The 24,314-nt window shown below is 49.9% G+C and overlaps 2 protein-coding genes across 2 annotated transcripts; one reads left to right on the top strand and one right to left on the bottom strand.

Moving 5' to 3' along the window:
- Positions 1-1,508: 1,508 nt before the first annotated feature.
- LOC139835539 (uncharacterized) lies at positions 1,509-13,722 on the top strand. Its single transcript, XM_071825396.1, has 4 exons — positions 1,509-2,241; positions 9,984-10,325; positions 11,618-12,865; positions 13,166-13,722. Exons 1-4 carry the CDS (start codon positions 1,509-1,511, stop codon positions 13,720-13,722), a joined length of 2,880 nt encoding a protein of 959 aa, XP_071681497.1.
- A 1,423-nt stretch (positions 13,723-15,145) lies between these two features.
- LOC127333216 (cysteine-rich receptor-like protein kinase 10) lies at positions 15,146-18,674 on the bottom strand. The gene is made up of 7 exons (XM_051359559.2): positions 17,722-18,674; positions 17,446-17,580; positions 16,688-16,818; positions 16,393-16,603; positions 16,018-16,255; positions 15,790-15,940; positions 15,146-15,704 (listed from the first exon to the last, which is right to left on the bottom strand). Exons 1-7 carry the CDS (start codon positions 18,548-18,550, stop codon positions 15,345-15,347), a joined length of 2,055 nt encoding a protein of 684 aa, XP_051215519.1. The 5' UTR covers positions 18,551-18,674; the 3' UTR covers positions 15,146-15,344.
- Between the last annotated feature and the right edge of the window lie 5,640 nt (positions 18,675-24,314).

A 24,314-nucleotide genomic window follows, 5' to 3' on the forward strand; every position in this document is an offset into this window, starting at 1 on the left:
GAATGAATTATATTGCAAATGCTGCCGCGGTGTTTTTTGAGCATGAAGATGTTTTTCTTCTGTAAAAGGAATTCAAAATTCAACAAGAGTATAGTCTTTACAAGAGATTTAATGGTCAACTAGGGGTTAGTGTGCCGTGCGGGAGTACTTGCAGGACTTCTCAATGGTAAACTGGTCTAAACTTGTCTTCATAGATAGATCTAGATTGGAATATTGCGAATAGACTAGAAGATGGACTCTGGAGTTTCATTTTAATAATTTTTACATGAATTTGTGAATTATTTGATGAATTTCTGAATTGCATCTTTTATAAGGTATTTTGTGCCACTTGCTAAGTACAATAGCTCTAAACTAAGCTCTAGTATATATGATCATGAGCGTCATATCTTCAGCTATTCATTATTCAAACGAGGAGAATTAAAGACTTTAGGGTTTGTCTTGATATTGAAAGCCTAGCTAGCAAAAGATTTGTGCATCAAGATACTCCAGAACTGGCTTAATGACTTGATGTCCACAGTATATTTAAGATATTAAATTAACACTATTTCTTTAAAAAAACTGTTAGAGCTTTGGCATTATGTAACTGCCGCAGAAATAGCACATCTTCATTATAAATGTGGGATCCAAGGAAAAAAATCCAAGAAAGCTTAAAAATGGTACGGAACCATCCACAAGATTCCAGGCAATCAGGCATGTTGGGTCTGATCGATGACCCTTGTCCCTTGATAAGAGTTCAGCGTTGATATACAATTCCGAGGTCAGAAGATTTAAATTACAGGTAGTAAATTACCAGATAGAGAAAATAAACTTGTCTGCAAGCCTAGGCCTCAAGCAGTGGAGGTCCTTCTGCATTAGTACGTCCATTGAGCTGCTCTAGGTGGATCTTCTTCTCCAGCATCTTTCTCATTGCACCTCGACTTGGCCAAGCGCCAGACCATGATGCACACACGGCTAGGCTTCCAGGAGATCTGACCCGGCATCCGTCTCGAGGAGCTGCTGCTCCGAGCGTCAGCGGTTGTCAGTGTTAGACTATGTATTAGGGTTTTCCTTATGTACTCGTATACCATACCCTTTTGTGTATTGGATACAAACAACCTTGTATACCCTATGACTATATAACACGCAACCCGTACGAGATCCAAGTACGGTTCCCTCAATAACTTTGTCATGGTATCAGAGCTACTCTTCCCGTGACCTAGCTGCCCAAACAAATCGCCGCCGCCGCCGCTCAAAACAAAGTCAGCCGCCGTCGCAGAACACCTGTGGCCACCGCCTTCACGATCTACATCCAAAACCTACAAACACAAACCAAAAACAGCAGCCACCGCTCATCTAGCCGCCGCCCAAAACCTACGACCAACAAAAACCTACAAACAGATCGCCAGGGCTGCTCCCCTAGCCGCCGCCGCTCAAGCCCCTGACAAAAACACCTGCTGCTACACAATTCGTGTCGCCGCCGCCTCAAGATCTAGCCGCTGCTGCAACGCATCTGTTGTCGCCGTGCACCAATGGCCTCGTCATCCTCTCCGGTTCCAGCTCTGGCCGCAGCTCTTGGTCCTCCTCCCGCTCAGCTTCTCACGCGTGAAAACGTGCTGGTGTGGAAAGCCTTGGTGGTTCCTTCTCTCTGTGGTGCGTGTGTCCTTGAGCTGGTTGAAGGAGTTGAACAAGCCCCATCAAAACTTATCGACGCTGAAGATGCCAAGGGTAACAAGATCAAAATTCAAAATCCTGAATATGTTTCGTGGATTGCCCGTGATCAACAGGTTCTCCGTTGGCTTGTGAACGCAATCTCTCCTGATGTTCTGGCGCATGTCATTGGCTTGGAGACTTCTGCTGAGGCATGGGAGGCCATTAACAACCATGTCTCAGCCTCGTCCAAGTCCCGGATTCAGCATCTCCGTGCAGCGCTTGTTGAAACTAAGAAGAACGATCTTTCTGCTGAGAAGTATTTCTCCAAGATGAAGACGATAGCTCAAGAACTTGCAGCTGCAGGAAAACCACTTGACGATGATGAGCTTGTGTGGTATGTTCTCAAGAATCTGGGAGGCACATACAAAAATCTGATTACTGTAGTCCGGGCAAACCCAAACACCACACTTTCAGATCTCTTCAGTCAGGTTCAGGCCTTTGATCGCATGGAGAAGGATGATGACACACCTAGCTTCAACTCTTCTGCAAATGTTGCTCGTCGTGGAGGTGGTGCACCTTCACGTGGACAGGACCGTTGGCAAGACAATCGCGGTTGGCAGGACAACCGTGGTGGCCAGGATCGATGGCGTGATGATGATCGCCGTGGCCGTGGCCGTGGTGGTGGTGGAGGAAATCGTGGTGGCTACCTGTTGACTGCCAAAACCCACCGGCGGGCAGCGGCCTGTCAACACTGTAGAGCCGGGAAGAGCCTAGAGCTGCGGCTGGCTGAGACCCCTCCGAGCGACGGCCCGCAATGCTCTTCTGGTCACACGCGGCGATGCGAAGTGCAAGGGCGTGCCACCTGACCTATACCTGGTCAGGAAGGTGATGGGGATGCCTCGCTTAGTTTCCTGCATGGCATACACGTAAACATTAAATATGAGCCTCGATCGGCTCTCAGGTTATCCTGTGAATCGGCTCAAAGAGCCGATCCACCCATGATTCGTACAGGGTGCACGAATATATGGTGATCCTGCTTGATCAAGATATAGCTAATGAGATCTACGACGATTTAGGGTTTTCACCGCATAATCGGATCATCCTACTCCAGGTTGGGCCTCGCGGCCACGCACGGTGCTCGTAGTTTCCATCCTAAACAAGGCCTAAAAACCAACATGAAGTTGGTCCTCGGAACATCCTGTTTAGGACTTGCGAACGCCACCCTACGTGCCGCTGGATCCTCCCCCCCTTTGTAAGGCCTAACTATTGCAGATATTAAACTAATCCTTATAGAACAAGGAGCAATCGTAACGGATCAGATCTACTAGATGATGATCAAGCGGGGTGCCGCCCCCACACCTGAGATAGGCGTGAGGGCGGCTAGACATGCAAGGGTTGCACTACGTAAGCATGTTATACGAAGAGCTATGCTAACCCTAACACGTCTATGATAACTACGTTGCTCGCCATCAAAAGCGCTTCAGTACGAGCAACGCATGAACAACGTGGAGCTTGTGCTGCCTAGATCGCAAGATGCGATCTAGGCAGCATGTCGCTTACCTGGTAGAAACCCTCGAGACGAAGGAGTTGGCGATGCGCCGAGATTGGTTTGTTTTGGGTTGAACGTGAGTTGTTGTTTATTCCATAAACCCTAGATACATATTTATAGTCCAGCGGACTTTCTAATTCGGACGTGCACCTAACCGTGCACGAGTAAAACTCTAACTTTTAATCTAAAGATACGATCTACTATATTACAGATACAATGGGCAATTCAGCCCAACTTCGTGTATAAGGCCAATTCTCGTTTTTCCTTCCATGTATATCTTCAAGTCTTTCTCAATCGTGGCCCACCTCTGACTCGGTCAAATTCTGGTGATAACACATGCCCCCCTGGTTTTGGAATTGGTAATTCCAAAATCACTCTGTTTTCCTTCGTCGGGTCATGTCGTGGCAGAACCGTTGCAGTATCCTTCATCATGATGCCCTGCCTTCTCAACTTCTCCGCGTGATCTGGCAGTTTTTTCTCTTTTAGGCACCACTTCCTCGGAAACTGCTGTGGCATTGAATTTCCACTATAACTCCTTTTATTTAACCGCTACGAACAGTTCTCCTCTGCATCTCCATCGCACTAGCACTCCAAAAACCCTCCTGCCACCATGTCTTCTTCCTCCTCTGCTCCATCGGGTCCTTCCAGCCAGTCCTCCACATCCCGTGAGCCGACGCCGGAGTACAACCCGGCAGAGGTCCATGCGGCGAACATCCGCCGCGCCATTGCGGCCGGGGAGGAGTCAGACCACGACTTCTCCATCTGGTCCGAGGACGACCAGTCCTCGACGGATGGGGAGAGCGACCTCCGCTTCCTCGCCGTTGGGGCAACGGAGGAGGAGAGCGACGACGACAGCTTCTCCTGCGACTTCACCTCTTCCGGGGAGGAGGAGGAGCAGGAAGAGGAGGAGGAGGACGACGACGAGAGCTCCTCCGACGAGCCGCCGGCCAAGCGGTTCTGCCCTTGGCCGGGCAATCTTAGCGACTTCGACAGCGACGAGGACGACGCTGACGAAGAAGATGAAGACAACGAGGGCCCGGTCGGCGGCCATTGGAGCGACGACGAGCCCGCCGGGAGCAGCGCCGACAGTGGCGACGACGGCGACGACGAGGGCAGTGATGGCCCTTAGATAGGATCGCTAGAATAGGGCCAGTAGTAGTAGATGGGGCAATGTATCCCCTAGCATTTCCTTTTGAGAGCAATCAGCTCTTCATGTAAGAAATCTCGCCTATCAATGAAGAACTTTTCCCCAATTTGATTTTGCCGATTTCTTCTGAGTTTAATTTAGCCGATTCCTTCTCCTACTGACCTTGCCGATTCGTCCCTTTTGCCAATGCGTAATGAGCCGATAGCAACGCATCGGCCCTTTGAAATTCACCCTTCCCTTCAACTGATGATTTTCTAAATCTGGTGGAAAATGCCGGATCTTCAGGTAAACCTTTGAACTTTTCCAACCAAACCCAATAATCTTCTTCAGTACTCATCATTGTGAAGAAGGTTGCAATGAAGGATCAGCCGATGGTATCCCCATTGGCTCTTTAAACAGAGTATCCTCCAAGCCTGCTGCCCCCCGAGCCTTACTCGAGCCTGCTGCCCCCCGAGCCTTACTCGAGGCGAGAATGTCAGAGAGAATGCGCCACAGCCGATCCTCTTTCTTCCTCCAACAGCCGATAATCTTCCGTTTCAGCTGAACTAGCCCCAAAGATTGGAAATCCTTGACAAAAAGGTTCAGAAACCCGGATCGGCTCGAAGCAGCTGAAGAAGTTTCCATTGTCTTATTCCCTCGAAGCAACAGGAGGCACCACCGCTGGCCTGGACTTGGTGGAGACTCGATAAACATCGCATAATTCAACTAGAGTCGATGGCTGCGCATCGGCTGTTTCTCAATTCTAAAGTCGATGCCCTTGCATCGGCTGTAAAAATTTTTTTTTTTTTACCGGCCGATTCTCTCCTATCGGCCCCCAGTATTTCATTGCACACATGTACCCCTGCTTCTGTTCCCATGTTTAGGTGCCCCCCGAGCCGAATCTGTTAAAGAATGGCAGATATCGGCTCTGTAATTCGCACGTCGGCTCCTGATAGGGTCGAGGGTGAACACAAGCAGAACATGTGGTGAGGATAATTTTGGCCGATTGCTGGGATCGGCCTCCATAATGATTGGAGCGCTGACTGAAGGTTCTGTAATGTCCCTTCATAGACCTTTGGGGCCGATCACAAGGATCAGCCTCGCCAAGTTGCACATCGCTTCCCTTCAACTACATGGTCAGGCCAGTGGATAAAACCAGCTTAACCCTTCCCTTTGTCACATCGATGAGCTCGCAATCGTCCAAGTTGATGCCTGAGAGGGGTTCTTGGCCTGCTGCTTCCCATGCGTTCATGCCAGCCGTTGAAATTTCGGCTGAGTCGTCGGCTTGGACGACCTCTACCTCATCTCCATCCCACTGTATTATGCATTGGTGCATCGTGGAGGGGATACAGCAGTTGGCGTGGATCCAATCTCTTCCCAGCAGCACAGCATAACTGCTCGTGCTATCGATGATAAAGAATGTTGTAGGGATAGTTTTCCTTCCTACGGTCAGGTCCACGTTCAGAACTCCTTGTGCCTCAGACGCTTGGCCGTTGAAATCGCTCAATGTCACGTTGGTCTTGATTAGATCCGAGCTAGAGCGTCCCAGCCGACGTAGCATAGAGTACGGCATGATGTTAACTGCCGCTCCGGTGTCCACCAGCATCTTATTTACAGGCCTCCCATCGATATATCCTCGCAAGTATAGGGCCTTCAGATGCCTGTATCTCTTATCTCGTGGCTTCTCAAAGATAACCGGCCGTGGGCCGCAGTCAAGTTGTGCCACGGATGTCTCATCTAACCCTGGAGCACTGAACTCTGAAGGGAGGATGAACACCATGTTCGTGCCAGCCGATGTTTCATCATCGGCTCTCCTTTGTTTGGGGCGCCACTCCATTTTCCGTGGACGACCCTCTTCATCCAGGGCTCGCTGAACCTTTGCAGCCAGATCAGGCCGTGCCTTCCTTAGCGTATGCAGGTATAACCTTTCGGCTTCCTCCAGGCCGCGCAACCGCTGAACCCTGCGCTTTTGTGAACGGCTGAGTCCGTCAGGGCACCACCTTGGACGGTGGTACCTGTCTTCTTCTTCTTCTAGTCCCTCGTCTTCGGAATCCTCAAGATCTGCCCAACGAGATGACTCAGCACGTTTGCTTTGTGGCGGGAGAGGCCCTAAGCGCTCGAACACAGACACGTTGGCTGCCTCCTTCTTCTTCTTGTTGCATTCTGGGCAATTGCCGATTGTGGGCAATCGGCTCATTCCTGAATCCCAGCAGTGTCTGAAGAAAGGGCAGTCCCAGTGTCTGGCGTTGTCATCCTGCTCCCTTGGCCTGTCCGTGGCACGGCGCTCGTGCTCCTCCTCATCGCGATCATGCCGACGATGTCTTCTGGCTTCTCTAGCCAGACGATCTCCTTCATCATCATAGTTGGACCGTCGGCGTTGGTCGTACTGACTCACATATTTGTTGAGGAGGTGATCAGAGAGAGGTCATTGATATCTTATGTTCTTCACTTCTCCCTCTGTGACGTAGCGCTTGCCATCATGATGGAGCCGATCGCGTGGAGCGGCCTCCTCTGTGTCCTTGCTATGAGAGCAGCTGCCCTCATCTCCATCTTTGCCAGAGTGGTTCCCAGGTCCTACCATGTTGATGCTGAACGTGGGACCTGGCTGGCAACCCTCAGGGTAGGTGACTTCCACCATGTTAACGGCGGGGAAGGGTTGGGTGTCAACCTTCATGGCGTACTGGTTGAAAATTAGACGCCCCTTCTCTATCGCCGCTTGGATGTGCTGACGCCACACCCTGCAGTCGTTGGTGGCATGGGAGAGCGAGTTGTGGAATTTGCAGTACGGCTTTCCGTTTAGCTCTTGCGCCGTGGGGAACTTGAGACCTTCAGGAATCGTCAACTGTTTCTCCTTGAGCAGGAGGTCGAAGATTTGTTCAGTCTTGGTCACGTCAAAATCAAATCCCCTGGGCGGCCCTGGTGGCTTTACCCATTTGCAGGATACAGGGGTTCCTCCCCGAGTCCACTCAGCCACTGCTACTTCTTGGTCTCCCGCAGGAACTTCGTCTTCCTCTGCATCGACCAGGACTACTGCACGCTTGAACTTGTCTTGGTACAGGTCCGGGTGGCGCTGTTCATATGCTGATAGTTTCTGAGCCACGTGCGCCAGCGAGGGATAATCTGCTTGGGAGGCCATGTCCTTGAGCTGTGTTGCAAGGCTGGCTACTGCCAACTCGACTGCTTCCTTTTCAGTTATACGAACCGAATAACATCGGTTCCTAAGGTTCCTGAAGCGCTGGATGTACTCTGTCACCGTTTCTCCGCGCTTCTGACGTAGTTGTGCTAGATCGGCAATGCTAGACTCGGAAGCTTCTGAATGGTATTGCATCTGGAACTGTTCTTCCAATTGCTTCCAAGACCGGATGGAGTTTGCTGGCAAAGAGGTGTACCATCCGAAAGCCGATCCCGTGAGGGACTGTGAAAAGAGCCTCACGCGTAGCTGATCCGACACTGAAGCCGGTCCTAGTTGCGCCAAATATCGGCCGACGTGCTCGATGGAGCTGGAGCCATCTGATCCACTGAATTTGGAGAAGTCAGGGAGCCGATATTTAGGTGGCAGCGGGATCATCTCGTACTCGTCGGGGTACGGCTTGGAATAGCCGATTGCCCTCCTTTTCGGCACCATGCCGAACTGGTCTCTCAGTATAGTACTGATCTGATCCGCTGTGCTGGCTGCGGAAGTTGCACTCTGAAGATTCGCCGGGGTGGCGTACTTAGCCAACCATGTTTGCTTTTCCAGCTCTGAGCCAACTGCAGGAGCTGGGCTCGGGAGTTTCGTCGGGGTGGCGTACTTAGTTAGCCACGTCTGCTTCTCCAGCTCTGTCGCTGACGTTCCTCCTGTTTGCGCCGGAGTCCCTGACGTTGTGGCCTGGTTTGAGAGTGGCCAGTTGCCACAATCTGGCACATACGTGCACGCGTATCCTTGAGGGATCTCCTTAGGCGCCTCAGCCAAGAACTGGTAGTCACTAGGGTCACCACCGATCTTGTAGACGACGAATGCCGGTGTAGCCGGCACTTCAGCCGGCGCTGCCAACGCATATGGCAGCGGTGGACGGGACTGGAGTGGCAACTCTCCTTGATGCGTCCCGAGAGCTGGTCCTGACGGCGAGTACTGGTGGCTCATGATCTCCTGGATCACGCGCAGAGCGACACGCTCCAACACGTTGACCAAGTTTTCAGAGTGGCGGTGTAGCGAGTGAGCCACCAAGTAGTTGATCTCCTGCCGCAGACCCCTGGTGCGTTCCTCCGACGGGGCAGAGAGATCTATCCCATCGAGTGCACCTTGCGGTGAGAATCCCTTCCATCTGATGCCATGGGAACGGGTTCTCTGAAAAGAGCCGATGAGGTCGGCTTCGAGGGTGACCTTGATCTCGTCATATCGCTTCTTGAGCTCGTCAGGCAGCTCCTCGTAGGTGACTGGCGTGCCGTCCGCCATCTCCGATGTAGATGGCGATGTGGTTGATGTAGACGATTGTCCCACCGGGCGTGCCAGAATGTGTTGACTGCCAAAACCCACCGGCGGGCAGCGGCCTGTCAACACTGTAGAGCCGGGAAGAGCCTAGAGCTGCGGCTGGCTGAGACCCCTCCGAGCGACGGCCCGCAATGCTCTTCTGGTCACACGCGGCGATGCGAAGTGCAAGGGCGTGCCACCTGACCTATACCTAGTCAGGAAGGTGATGGGGATGCCTCGCTTAGTTTCCTGCATGGCATACACGTAAACATTAAATACGAGCCTCGATCGGCTCTCAGGTTATCCTGTGAATCGGCTCAAAGAGCCGATCCACCCATGATTCGTACAGGGTGCACGAATATATGGTGATCCTGCTTGATCAAGATATAGCTAATGAGATCTACGACGATTTAGGGTTTTCACCGCATAATCGGATCATCCTACTCCAGGTTGGGCCTCGCGGCCACGCACGGTGCTCGTAAGCCGATCCTAAACAAGGCCTAAAAACCAACATGAAGTTGGTCCTCGGAACATCCTGTTTAGGACTTGCGAACGCCACCCTACGTGCCGCTGGATCCTCCCCTCCTTTGTAAGGCCTAACTATTGCAGATATTAAACTAATCCTTGTAGAACAAGGAGCAATCGTAACGGATCAGATCTACTAGATGATGATCAAGCGGGGTGCCGCCCCCACACCTGAGATAGGCGTGAGGGCGGCTAGACATGCAAGGGTTGCACTACGTAAGCATGTTATACGAAGAGCTATGCTAACCCTAACACGTCTATGATAACTACGTTGCTCGCCATCAAAAGCGCTTCAGTACGAGCAACGCATGAACAACGTGGAGCTTGTGCTGCCTAGATCGCAAGATGCGATCTAGGCAGCATGTCGCTTACCTGGTAGAAACCCTCGAGACGAAGGAGTTGGCGATGCGCCGAGATTGGTTTGTTTTGGGTTGAACGTGAGTTGTTGTTTATTCCATAAACCCTAGATACATATTTATAGTCCAGCGGACTTTCTAATTCGGACGTGCACCTAACCGTGCACGAGTAAAACTCTAACTTTTAATCTAAAGATACGATCTACTATATTACAGATACAATGGGCAATTCAGCCCAACTTCGTGTATAAGGCCAATTCTCGTTTTTCCTTCCATGTATATCTTCAAGTCTTTCTCAATCGTGGCCCACCTCTGACTCGGTCAAATTCTGGTGATAACACTACCTAGACCGTGGAGGAAATCATGGTGGCTACCAAGACCGTGGCCCTCGCCGTGACAATGGTGACAGGCCTCGCCGTCAGCCCACTCGCTATGTTGACACCACTTGCCAAATCTGTGATATCCATGGGCACCCGGAAAAGGATTGCTGGTGGCGCTATGGCGATGATCGTCGTGACAATGGAGAGCGTGGAAACAATGATGCTCATGCTAATTTGGCATCACATGGCGTTGATACCAACTGGTATTATGATACTGGGGCCACTGATCATATTACTGGAGAGCTGAACAAGCTCAACACTCATGATGCATACAATGGTCAGGATCAGGTCCGCACTGCTGAAGGCAAAGGTATGCACATTAGTCACATTGGTTATTCAACTCTGCGCACCCCTCATGCATCATTTGATCTTAATGCCATACTTCATGTCCCAAGTGCATCAAAAAATCTTTTGTCTGTTCATAGATTCACCCTTGATAATCATGTTTTCATTGAGTTCCATCCTTTCTTTTTTGTTATCAAGGATCAGGCAACACGACGCATTCTGTTTAGAGGTCCTTGCTACGGAGGTCTATATCCCCTGATGCCCACCTCTACTGCGACCTCCAAGCATGCATACATCACAATAAAGCCGTCTTCCTCTACATGGCATCGCCGATTAGGACATTGCTCTTCGTTTGTTGTTCAAAAAGTGCTTAGGAGAAATAAAATATCTTACACCCTAGAGAGTACACCTTATGTTTGTGATTCATGTCAGTTAGCAAAAATTCACCAGTTGCCCTATCCTATTTCTACTAGTAGATCCACTGTTCCTTTAGAACAGGTTTTTTCTGATGTACGGGGTCCTGCACCACTCTCTGCTGGGAAACATTCATACGATGTAAGCTTTATCGATGATTTTAGCAAGTTCACTTGGATTTACCTTCTCAAATCTCGTGCTGATGTGTATCAAGTGTTTCTTAATTTCAGAAATATGTTGAGCGCAAGTTTGATAGGAAAATTATTACTATGCAAACAGATTGGGGGGGTGAGTATGAAAAATTGAATGCATTATTTCAAAAGGTTGGTATTACTCACCATGTCTCTTGCCCCCATGCCCACCAACAAAATGGCTCCGCTGAAAGAAAACATCGCCATATAGTTGAAGTTGGACTTGCTCGTCTTGCTAATGCATCCATGCCTCTTAAGTATTGGGATGAAGCTTTTCTCACTGCCACATTTCTCATAAATCTGCTCCCAAGCAAAGTCATAAATCTTGAAACCCCAGCTGGACGTCTTCTCCATGTCACACCAAATTATGATGCACTTCGTGTTTTTGGTTGCGCTTGTTGGCCCAATCTTCGTCCATATAATACTCGCAAGCTTGCTTTTCGATCCACTCGTTGTGTTTTTCTTGGCTATAGTCCTTTACATAAAGGTGTCAAGTGCCTAGATATGTCTTCTGGTCGAGTGTATATCTCCCGTGATGTTGTGTTCGATGAAAATGTGTTCCCTTTTGCATCCTTGCGTCCAAATGCTGGTCCTCTCCTTAGAAAAGAAATTCTCTTACTCCCACCATACACATCCAGTTCTCATGAGGGTGCCAGTAATGTTGATAATCATGTGCTTATTGTGCCTATTACTGCTGTGCTACCCATTGCAGGAAATACTAATGCAAATTTCAGGCAAAATGGTGAAGAAATTGATGAAGAAAATGCAGCGGGAAATCATGCAAAAAATGACGAAACTAGCGTCGAGTTCGATGCAGATTCTGTTGGAGAACATTCTCCTGCCGCCCTCGATCCCGAGGCTGATTCTCCCGCCCTCGGGACGCGCGGCCCGACCGCGTCTGGCGTCCACGCGCCGTCAGCCGCTCCTGCTGCTCCACGTCGCGGGCACTCCCCGCCCCTGCATGCTGCTCGTGGCGAACACACGCCTTCGCCCAGTCCCGGCCCTCCACCTGGTGCCTCGCCTGCGACACCTGACGCGACACCGGACGCGTCCCTACAGCTATCGGCTGCTACGTCGGATTCTTCGGGATCCTCTGTGGCCGGTTCTGCTAGTGATGATTCTGCGGCCTCCGCTGAACAAGCACCGTCACCGCCACCCTCTCCTGATGCTCCGCCACAACGACCACCTCCTACACGTGTTCAAACTCGACTCCAACAAGGTATACGGCAACCCAAAAAATACACTGATGGTACGGTGCGCTATGGATTGTTTTCTTCCACAGGTGAACCATCTACACTTTCTGAGGCTCTTGATACTTCTCAATGGCGCCAAGCTATGGAGGAGGAATATCATGCTTTAATGGAGAATAAGACGTGGCACCTTGTTCCTCCAAGCAAAAATAAAAATCTGATTGACTGCAAATGGGTATATAAAGTCAAGAGAAGAGCAGATGGGTCTATTGATCGCTACAAAGCACGTCTTGTTGCTAAAGGATTCAAACAACGCTATGGTATTGATTATGAGGATACTTTTAGCCCAGTAGTTAAAATTGCTACCATCAGGACTGTTCTATCTATTGCTGTGTCTCGTGGTTGGAATCTCAGGCAGCTAGATGTCAAGAACGCGTTTCTTCATGGTGTTCTGAAAGAGGAAGTTTATATGAAGCAACCTCCTGGTTTTGAAGATCCTCGTGCTCCTCATTATGTTTGCAGGCTTGATAAAGCACTATATGGACTAAAGCAAGCACCTAGAGCCTGGTACTCTAGGTTGAGCTCAAAGTTATGTATGCTTGGTTTTACCCCCTCAAAGGCTGATACTTCACTTTTTCTCTTCAACAAGTCAGGGATCACTATCTTTGTTCTGGTCTATGTTGATGACATCATTGTAACAAGCTCCTCCAGTTATGCTATATCAGCTCTTCTGCAAGATTTGAATGAAAATTTTGCTATCAAGGACCTTGGTGAGTTACACTTCTTCCTTGGAATTGAGGTAAAAAAGGTCAACAATAGCTTGCTTCTGACATAGGAAAAATATGCTATTGATTTACTGAAAAAGGTTGGTATGCAAAATTGTAAGCCAACGCCCACACCTATGTCTTCCTCTGATCAGTTGTCTCTTACAAGTGGTACACCTCTTGGCTCTGAAGACTGCACTCAGTTCAGGAGCATTGTTGGAGCTTTACAATATTTGACTCTGACGCGGCCTGATTTGGCTTAATCAGTCAATAAAATTTGTCAATATCTTCATGCTCCAACTACAGAACATTGGACAGCTGCAAAACGCATCCTGAGATATGTTAAGGATACAGTGAAGCTTGGCATTACTTTCAAACCATCATCCTCCACTTTTCTGAGTGGTTTTACTGATGCTGATTGGGCTGGTGATATTGATAACAGGAGGTCTACTGGTGGTTTTGCTATTTTTGTTGGACCTAATCTGGTTTCTTGGAGTGCCAGAAAACATGCTACAGTATCTCGATCTAGCACAGAGGCTGAGTATAAGGCAGTAGCTAATGCCACTGCTGAAATGATTTGGGTAGAAGCCCTTCTTGCTGAACTAGGAGTAAAGTTACAGAAAAAGCCAAGTCTTTGGTGTGATAATCTGGGAGCTACTTATCTCTCAGTAAATCCCATTTTTCATGCCCGTACCAAGCACATTGAAATTGATTTTCATTTTGTTCGAGAAAGAGTTGCAAGAAATCAACTAGCTATTCGGTTTGTTTCAAGTGATGATCAGCTTGCAGATGGTTTTACAAAGCCACTTCCAGTTAAGAAGCTCAATGAGTTTAGGCGTAATCTCAATCTGCTAACAGGTTGAGATTAAGGGGGAATGTTAGACTATGTATTAGGGTTTTCCTTATGTACTCGTATACCATACCCTTTTGTGTATTGGATACAAACAACCTTGTATACCCTATGTCTATATAACACGCAACCCGTACGAGATCCAAGTACGGTTCCCTCAATAACTTTGTCAGTCAGGATAATGCAGCCACGGAGACACGATCTGCCACAACATGCAAAATCCCAATTTGCATATACAGAAGCCCACGTACCTGGATACTGCCACGCGTATGGGAAAATTCATGACCGCCATACACCGGCCTTTGCGACTACTCATCGATCAATGGAGGGCCACCTCTTGCACCAGTAGGCAGTACTCCGTCTACACTGAGCCATGATCCATATGCCGGTCGCCCCCACTTCACCGATCCAAACTGCCGATCCACGACGCCAAGTTGTACGAGAATACGTCATGCTGCGAGCCAAAATCTTTGTCGAGTACATACACGAGACGCGACATCACCATCCACACGCCAGGCCGGTGTGGATTCATCGTTGACTTCTCACGGGCAGCACGATATCGACATCATCATTGCCACGAGGGACGCCTTCAAGCTACACACATTGTCGACACGCCTGCTGCTCCAACATCGCCGACACATCATCGCCAAGGTCAACATCACCGTGGTCATCATCGACATCGTCGTCAACACTACGCCGCCGTCGCACAACATCGTGTCATCGTCCACATGATGGACATGAAACTACGACGCCCTCTGACAGTACAACTGCAAGGCACGACGCCGGCATTGACCGCGTCCGACGGCTAAGACTGCATCGACACACCACAACCGTGCACATGGTTCTGGCAAAACCATGTGTGCTTGGTGGGCTTCCTCCAGTCCTGGCAAAACTGGTGGTCTCACCTACGACCGCGTCCTCTGACATCTGCAAGACGCCTGCGACGGTACCCCTCAGGGTGCAAAACGTCGCCCCCGACGGTACCTTTTAGGTGCAAAACGTCGGCCTCGACTGCAGCTCCGTCCAAATAAAAAATAAAGGAAGAAGAAACCCGCGCAATTTTTTGCGCCTCCGGCGAATGCGGCTACACATCTACGACGACTACATCATCGACCATGACTACCTCGACCACTGCTACATCACGATCGGCTATCTCGACATCGACATCAAGACAATGTCTAAAACTACACATTGGCAACAACTCCAGTCGACAGCGTCCGCGTCATCACTTGCGTCCACGACACTCCCGCTGTGACTGCGGGAGGGAAGAGAAGGAACTAGAAGGGGACACCGATGATGACAAGGAGGAGAAGAGAACGGAAGCGCGAGACTTCAAATTCAATCGCAATCGTCCGCTTCACTCCCGCTACGACTGAGGGGGAATGTTAGAATACGTATAGGACATAGAGATAGACTAGGACTTTAGAGATATCATCTTGTACTCCAAGTCTGCTCCCTCCTGTACTTCTATATATACCCCATGAGGGTTACCGAAATAAACAACGAAACAAAACAAATATTAGGGTTCTACAACTTTCTACGTAGATTTTGCCCAGTTAGAATATGATCCATAAGATTTAGCATAACAGACAAGGGTAGGCGATCGACATTGCAAGTTTGGTTTCAGCGCCCTCATCATCTTGGTTCGAGCTCCGTGATCGACACTTCGTTGGGTGACATCGCCGTCGGCTTGCTGTCCCCGGCGTATTGGGAGTGGGATGCCCCTGGATACGGCTGTTCCGTGTACACGTCCGAGTAACCCTCCATCTCGCCGACGCAGAACGTTGGCCTGGACGGCGCCTGCAGCGACACCGTGTTGCTGCTGAGCATGACGTTCACCGTCGACATCGTCGGCCTATCCGCCGGGTTGTCCTGCACGCACAGAAGCCCGATGTGGACCAGCTTCAGCATCTGCCCCCCCGGAGACCGGCTGCCCATGCCCAGGGACGGATCCGCCAGCTCCTCCACTGTCCCTGTGGTCCAGTGCTCCCACACCTGCAAGTGTTGCAATGTTGGTTCAGACTCCAGAGACAGTTCCGTGTTGGATTTACGATTGCAAGGATCAGGAGTAAGCACTCACGAGGCTCAAGAGGTCGATGGATTGTTCCGAGTCGGCGAAGCTGCTGTTCTTCCTCCCCGTGACGATCTCCAAGAGCAGGACGCCGAAACTGAAGGCGTCCGACTTGACTGAATACTGCCCGCGCATCGCGTACTCCGGCGCCATGTATCCGCTGCGTATCAACTCGTCGGGTAAATGCTCTACTCTCTGATGATGTCGTCGTGCCAAGAAAACACAACCTTTACTTACTATGTTCCGGCGATGTGGCTGGTGACGGCCTGCGACTGGTCCCAGCCGAACAGCTTCGCCAGCCCGAAGTCTGAAATCTTGGCATTGCAGTCCGAGTCCAGCAGCACGTTGCTGGCTTTGAGGTCCCGGTGGACGATCCTCAGCTGGGAGTCTTCGTGGAGGTACTGCAGGCCTCGAGCAACCCCGTTCACGATCTTCAGCCTCTTCCCCCAGTCCAGGTCTCTGCTTTTCTCAGAATCTGCCATGGAAACAACAGATATATAAACAGACACCAGAGCCAATGAATGGTATTAGGAATGTAATATTGATACGTATACATATCAATATTACATCTCTAATAAATGGCAGCATTCCGTTTCTGAGAATGGCATGTACCGAAGAGAACGGTGTCGAGACTCCGGTTAGGCATGTATTCGTACACGAGTAGCTTCTCCTGTCCTTCTAGGCAAACACCAACGATCCTGACGAGATTCTTGTGCTGAAGTTTGGCGACTAGAACCAGCTCCGTTTTCAGCTCTTCTATTCCTTGCGTCGAGGTCTGCGACATCCGCTTCACCGCTATTTCTTGACCTTCCGAAAGAACACCCTGCGCAATCCAAGACAGTCTATTACTCCACAACTAAGATGTATAGTACTTGCAACCAACAATTTTTGAGTGCATGACCGGCACCTTGTAAACAGAACCGAACCCCCCTTCGCCGAGTTTGTTGCTTTCAGCAAAGTTATCGGTTGCTGCCCGCAGCGTCGACAGGTCAAGAAGAAGAGAATCGATGCTCTGGATGTCATCTTGGTTAGTTGAACCTGTTGCAAGAGGAGAGGTGTACAATAATCAGCCTACAACTCTCCCTTCTTGGGCGCGGTATGCCGCTCCAGACCCAGGATGCTGGGCGCAGCCCCCTTGGAGTCACACTTTGTATTGTTGTCGTTTTCAGATGAAATATGAGTTCAGGTGGGTAATCGCCCCCCGTTGATTTCTCAAAAAATCAACCTACAACTAAAACCAGAAACAAAAGGATGCGAATCTCATTGCAGTCAGTTGAGGTTGAGGTTGCATCATTGGCTAGTACAGGTTTGATTTTTTTTTTTTGTTGAACTTACTGAAAACTTACCCTCTGTCCCTGTTTATTAGCCCTGCGTGGATCCCTAGATTATGAATTTAAACTATATAATATAAATTGTATAACATAAAAATTATACTACCATTAAAAAGTATGACATCTAGAGTTTGTAATAGTTTATTTTTTGTAATATATAACTCATATTATGTTGGTTGAATTGAGGATCTAGAAATAAACGCAAGACTAATAGTAGTACTAACAAATTCAGGTAACAAGCGAATGAGCATTCCGGCCATTCCCCTACTGATCCACCAATCGAATCATTTACCGCAAAGGGTTTACTGTCCTTAGGAAGAGATGAGTAGCTTACATGGTACCAACGGCTTTCTTTCTGCCTGTTTTCTCCTCCTCCAAAAGCAAACGCACGTGACAACGAGAAGTAGTAGTGCAGCAGCTATAGGCAGTGTAATGGCCAAGATCAACCCTGTCCTGTGTCTTGTTCTTCCTGCAAAATACATATGATGTACATTTCAGATCAGGTGCATCTTAAGGCTCATAGTCTTCCGCCAAGAAGTATGCCATCATTCCTATGCTCCGTTCCACCATTGAACGAGTCGACTGCAGGAAAGAACAATCAGAAGCTCACCTTCTGCGGTCGCCGCCGGGAGTTGCAGCAACGGGCGGCCAGAGAAGAAAGAGTAGGTCTCGAACCGGAAGTTGCAGCGCACGCCGAAGACTCTCCCGCCCGGCTGGCTGACGAAATACTTGGGAGTGGCCCAGCCAATGATGCGCCTGAGGCAGCTCTGGCAGTCGGCCGCCGTCATGTCCGGCGTGCACTGCGCCAGCGAGTAAATCTTGGGGTAGGTCTCGTCGAACCCCTCCTCCCCCGTGCCGAACCGCCGGCTCGGGTCTTTCGCCGCGTAGTCGGCGGTGGCGTTGACGAGCCTGCTAGATGCGGCGTCGAACGCCGGCGCCAACCCCGCGCTGACGTTGTTGCCGTTCAACGCGACGCGCGTCCCCCGGTTATCTGTGACGTTAGCCAGGAAGTCCTGGTCGGAGTAGCGGAGGATGCAGGGGTTGTCGAACATGGTAGCGACCCTGTTGAAGGCGCAGAGCTGCTGGGCGTTCCGGAAGGCGGCGGCGACGCAGGCCGCGCAGGAGGAGGCGTTGGTGTCGCCGCGGCAGAGCGCGAGCGCGTACACGACGTCCGGCGCCGTGCCGGCGGAGCCCTTTGTGAAGAGGACCGGGGACGCGGATGCGTTCTTGGGGAAGACGCTGGCGAGGACGCGTATGTTGGCCTGGTAGGCGCTGCCCTCCGTGTAGTTCCCGGTGTTGTTGCCGCAGAGCTGCCATGGCAGCGGCTGCGCGGCGGTGAGCGGGGCGTTGCGGAACGCGATGACGAGGAGTAGGAGAGCAGCGGCGAGGTAGTAGGAAAGGGCAAGACGACGCCGCGTGGCCATGGCCACCATCGTCATGGGCAGCGCGAGGAAATCAGCTCCGAGTTAGGCTGCGCTGCTGACGCGGAGGAGAGGTTGAGCGGGGACAGGCGACGATCGAACCATTGCTGCCTTGATGGCGAAAGGAGTTCGACGAGTCAGTCAGTGAGGTCGTGATCACGGAGGAAATCAGCGGATCCGGTTGGGTCGCGTGGCATGCAATCGGTCAAGAGAGGCGGCTTGTACATTTATTTCCTTATTTCTCTGTTTTTTTCTTCTGAATCAGGTATTCTGGTAGACAGTAGTACAGCGCAGTGATGGCGATGCATACTGTACTAGGTACGAACGGTCAGCCTCACCACTAGCCGCCGGGCTTCAGATATCGATCTGATTGTTTCCTACGACCGATTACTCGATCGCTAATAGTTAGGATAGTGCTGAGCGTCTCGCGGGGATTTGGGCTTCTGATCCCTGCCTCCAGCTGTTGACACGTGTCCCACCGGGACCACACACGCGCACTCGAGAAAAATTCCAAAGAAAAGGCTAACGCCCTCCTGTGTTTTTCCTGTGCGTACATCCACTCACCGACGCACATGCTACAACCGCCCCCACCACCGTCGCTCAGAGCTCCGGCGAGAGACCTTGCCGGCGCACAGCATCTACGACCGCTACTTGCAGCACCTCATCTTTGGTTGGTAGCACCACCGCCCACGGACGGCAGCATCGCCGATGGCCATTCGTAGCTCCGACCGGTAGCATCGCAGGTCGTCGCTGGTAGTACCGCCGGTCGCCGTATGTAGCGCCGCCGGTTCCGCTGGTAGCTCCACCGGTCGCCGTATGTAGCACCACCAGTTTCCGTTGGTAGCATCGCCGGTGCTGTATGTAGCACGACCGATCGCCGTATGTAGCACCACCGGTCGTCGCTGGTAGCATCGCCGGCCACCGTATGTAGCACCTCGACTTATGGCCGCACAGCTCATGGCTGGTAGCACCGCCACCACCCGCTTGCAGCAACATCGGCCGGCCCTTGTAGCATCGGAGGCCTTAGATCGGTGCTCCGACGAGCACCACCATCCTTCGACCGTAGCTTCGGCGACCAGTGCTCGGTGACAAGGTATCAACTTGTCAATGCCTATGGATTGTAGGCTAGGGTTTAGTTGGAAGTAGAGGGCAAGTAGATCTCGAAGGTTTCAGCCGAAAAGTACTCGACGATTATGAAAACTAGGGTTTGTAACAATGATTCGATGCCTTCCTCGTCCCTCGACTCCCCCTTTATATAGGAGGCGGAGCCGAGGGATTCGTGTTGTACAAGTTACAGAGTCCGGGATGGTTTCTAACTCATCCCGTAAGATTACAAATAACGCTTCCTATTACAACTCTAACTTTCCTTAATAATATCTTGGGCTTCCGAATCTTCTTATTCTTCGGGTAGTGGGCCTTCAGTAAACCCCGGGTACTATCTTCGGCAGGCCTATTTGGGATGCCTATGTCAGTAGCCCCGAGATTTTGCTTGAATCGCAGAGTTAAGGAAAATCTCCACTGTTTATTTTTATTCGACAAACTCAACTTCTCTATATTTTTTCTCATAAACTTCTATATTGTACAGGGATAATGGTAATTGGGGCTAGTTCATCTGACGGATCAGGTACTAGTTAACTGCTCTCGTGGCAATCCGCAAAAACCTACTTCAAGATCACGTCCCTGGACATGACCTCGGGATACTGGTGTAAACTTCGACAGGTGCCGCTTAAGGTCTTACCATTCTGTCGAGTCCCAGTAAAATTTATCGGGTACCTAACGCGTCCGTTAGAATTTTTCTTCGTATCTGTTGATACGGATAAAAGTAGCAGAGCGCAGTCTTCGGCGATGCCACGCCCAGCAGAACGGATCTGGGGTCTTACCTTCGCAAATTTGCGGCATTCAGAAATTGATCGCAACTTCGGCGTTCTGAGAATATATTGTCGAGTGCTCTTTCGGCTGTTGGAATGGCACATTTTATCGAGTCAAAGATAACTTATATTGCTCTCCCGATGGGAGTATATGTAGAGTTAATTATAACTCGAAATATACTCTTTTGCCCTTCTATCTTTCTTTTTCTCTTTCCTTTCTTTCTTATTTATAATTTCATCGGGCACGCGAGCAGCGTTCCCGATGGGAGTAGCCCCCGAGGCTACAGCCAAGGACTTGTTCTTGGTTGTAGGCTCCACGCCTCATGCCGCTATATTCTCCTTTTATCTCCCGAAGTTTTATAATTTCTCGGGTGCGCGAACAGCGCTCCCGATGGGAGTAGCCCCCGAGGCTATGAACAAATATTTGTATTTGGTCATAGGCTCACGCCATTTCTATTTTGTCTTTCTAGATCTTTTTTCCTTTTTTCCAAAGTAGCCCCCGAGCATTTGGTCAAAAACTTGTATTTGATCAAAGGCTCAGCATTATTTTCCCATGTCGCCTTTTATGAAGTTGTGTAGTCGAATTTTTCCTTTTGCCAAGATGACGTTAATGCTGACGATAGCCACGATCGCTAGTCAGAATTTTTCGACAAGTCTATTCTCGCTGCCATGCGGGCCCAATTGATCCACTTTCTTGACACGTCGTGCAAGTGGGGGACACACGTCCTCCGCTTTTTCGGGCACACGCACCGTAACTTCCCCAGTGTTAAGTTACTTTTTTACCCTTGTTGCCACGTGGTTATCATCTGTCACACATATTCCTTATCCAACGGTTCGTCGTTTCGCCGCACCCTTATATAAGATCATCGTCTTCCTCCTTGAGCACTTCCGCTCGCGCCGTCCCCCCTTTTCTCATCTGCAAATTTCCTCCTGCAATCCACAATCTCCTAAGCTCCTCGCTTCCAAGCTGCAAACCCTACGCCATTGTTGATGCCACCGCGTCGATTAACAAGGCACAGTACGCCGGAATCCTCCATGGCCGCCGTGGATCTTGGAACGGCGGAGTGGGAAAGATCCAAAATTTCCACTCAAGACGTCAATATGCTGAAGAAGCTGGGGATCAGCAAGAAACCCAAGGCATTGTGCTTCCCCAGTGAGGAGAGCTACCCAACCCCTCCAATGGGGTACCGGGTAAGTTTTGTCGACCACCTCATCCGCGGTCTTTCCGCCCCTATTCATCCTTTTCTCCGCGGACTGCTCTTTGTCTATGGTTTGCAACTCCACCACCTCACACCGAATTCAATCCTCCACATCTCCATTTTCATCACTTTGTGCGAGGCCTTCCTTGGCGTCCAGCCTAACTGGGCGCTATGGAAGCGCATTTTCTTCTGCCGCCGCAATGGCTCGCCCAATGTCGCCTATAATATAGGCGGCGTTGTAATTTCTGTTCGGCCCACTGTCGACTACTTCGACGTCAAGCTTCCTGACTCAGTTCAAGGATGGCGCAAGAAGTGGTTGTACATTCAGGAGGAGAACCACGGATGTGCGGAGGACAACATCCCTCCTTTTGATGGCGCCGAAAAAATCTTTCGCCGCCGCTCATGGGACGCGGAGGCCACCGAAGAAGAAAGGGCGTTGACAGAAACCTTGATGGCTCGTATCCACGAGTTACAAAATACTCGCGGCAAGGAGTTATCGGGTATCCAAATCACTGCATACTTTCTTAGGACTAGGGTGCAGCCGCTTCAGGCTCGCAAGCATCCTCTCTAGAAATATGCCGGCGACAAGGACGTAAATCGGCTGTCGGTGAATTTGGAGGTCAAGGATTTAGAAAGACTTGTCCAAAAAATTTCATCTCTCAGCAAAAAAGATGTTGTCCCTTCTTCTTGTCGAGTGACGCCATTCAGCGCCGCCAATCCACTTCCCGAGGTAATCTTTGTCTATTGTCTTGTTGTTGCTTTGCTATATTTTTTGTAACTTTATTTCTGATATCGGTCCCTGTTTTTATTTTGCACAGAATCATCCAGACCTTGTCTCGCTTCCTCCTCTCCCTGAAGGTGGAGAAGTCGAAGAAAGGGCCATTGTCACTGATGACAATCAGGAAGCTCCATCTTTTGTGAATGAACTCGTGGATTCTCGAAAATCTGCGGGTTCTTCTGAAGGTACTGCGTCGGCACAATCTCCTCCTCCCGCTGCCTCCCCGAAAGGCAAAAGGAAGAGGAATGATGTCGAAGATTCCGGCACTTCCAAAGCCGAAGAAGTTGATCCTTCACGTCAGAAGGCGGCTTACGATCCTTATCTTGAATCCCTCGTCAGTTCGTAAGTTATTTTTATTTCTCCTTTTTTCTGTACTCGAAATGTTTGTCTTGTCTTGCTTTTTATGCCGTCGATTTTTAATCACAGCGATGATGAGGAAGAAATACCAACTGTTGACGTGGCTCTTCGGACGAGCACGTCACATACTTTGCTTGCCTCGGATACGCTAGTTGAAGGAGAAGAATCCTCGCCTCCTCAACGAGACGTCGTCACCACTACTCCGCCATCAAGCCCCCTTGCTCCTTCACCAAAAAGGACAAGGATTGAAACGATCATTGAGCCTGCCCCTCAATTGGGTAGCTCTTCTACTCTGCTCTTGGATGATGTAAGTTTTTGAATTTTTTTGCCAATATCTATATTTCCTCTATTTTGCTTTTTCATGCCTTCAATCTTTTTTTTATACGATCGTTTCTCTTTCTTTGTTCTTCTTTGACAGCCCATGATCAAAGATCTTATCCGCATCGGATCCCAATTCATTGGGTACCGTGAGTATGCCAGCAGAACTGAAGGTACTAACTTTTTTTTTGCTGTTGTTGTTTCTGACTTCTTGCTCCTGTCGTTTGTCGCAATTTTTGACCTTTCTTTTTTATTTCGACAGAGAAACTTGCAGAGGCCAACAAACGTGCCGACGCACTTGCTCAAAAACTGGAGCAAAGTGAAGCGGCCCGCAAGAAAGCCGAACTTGTTGCTAGCGAAGCCAAAGCAGAGGCTGATGAAGCCAAAGCAAAAGCTGCTAGTGTCGAGGAACTGCAGAAGAAACTTGAAGATGCTGAAACTGCTTTAAACGAGCACAAAGCCGCACAGGCCACTCGTGAGCAGGGGATCCTCAAGCGCCTGAAATCGCAAAATCGACGCATTCAGGGTAATGTTATCGATCCCTTCTATTTTTTATGGGACCTGCTTTTTCCTTGCTTTTGACCGGCGTTGATTCCCTTTTGCAGGTCAAACAAACCAAGAGTTTGAGCTAGAGAATCCCGACAATGATCCTCTCCTAGACACACTTTCTTATCTGGAGCTTCATGGATCCGAAATTCGTGAAGGCGTGGCGAATGCTGACGCGGGACTGTCGACGCTGTTCCCCTACTTCTTCCCGAAGAAAGAGGAGCCCAAGACTTTCCTTGCCCTTGCCCAGAGCTTCAATTCATCAGAGGACCTTGGACTGAAGATGCGCCAGGAGAACATGAAGATTGCTGTCGAAAGTACTGTTGCCTTGTCGTCGATGCCCAACAAACTGTTGATTGGATGAAGGTTGGCGACACCGATCAGATAGAGCAGTCAAGATGGAGGTCATTGATTAAGGCAGCCAAGCCTAACACGAAGAAAATCCTGGCCTATCTCGGGATCAAACCAGCTTCAACTCCTAGCTCATCAAGGCCGGAGGTCTAGTTGCATGCCTCTTTGTTTTTTGCTTTCTTTGTCTCTTTTGCCCCTGTCGCCAATTTAGCTGTGGCGGCCATTATCCTGGTAGTCCTTTTGGAGAAACTTCTTTTGTAATGTCTATGTAAATTTGTCTAGAAATTAATGAAATTCCCTCTGGCACTATCATTGATCCTGGCGCTTTCTTTTCCAGTTAATATTTGACAACTATTCGACCAATC

This window comes from Lolium perenne, chromosome 2, assembly GCF_019359855.2.
Source record: "Lolium perenne isolate Kyuss_39 chromosome 2, Kyuss_2.0, whole genome shotgun sequence".
Lineage (NCBI taxonomy): Eukaryota > Viridiplantae > Streptophyta > Magnoliopsida > Poales > Poaceae > Lolium > Lolium perenne.

Bases quoted from the DNA above. Each gene is read 5' to 3' on its own strand.
- LOC127333216 (XM_051359559.2), bottom strand. From the start codon at position 18,550: ATGACGATGGTGGCCATGGCCACGCGGCGTCGTCTTGCCCTTTCCTAC. The intron at 16,819-17,445 runs GTAAGCTACTCA...CTCTTGCAACAG, and splicing joins AAGAAAGCCGTTGGTACCAT to GTTCAACTAACCAAGATGAC. The intron at 15,705-15,789 runs GTGAGTGCTTAC...CAACACTTGCAG, and splicing joins CCATCGACCTCTTGAGCCTC to GTGTGGGAGCACTGGACCAC.
- LOC139835539 (XM_071825396.1), top strand. From the start codon at position 1,509: ATGGCCTCGTCATCCTCTCCGGTTCCAGCTCTGGCCGCAGCTCTTGGT. The intron at 10,326-11,617 runs GTATGCACATTA...TACCCATTGCAG, and splicing joins CCGCACTGCTGAAGGCAAAG to GAAATACTAATGCAAATTTC. The intron at 12,866-13,165 runs GTGAGTTACACT...CTCCAACTACAG, and splicing joins TTTTGCTATCAAGGACCTTG to AACATTGGACAGCTGCAAAA.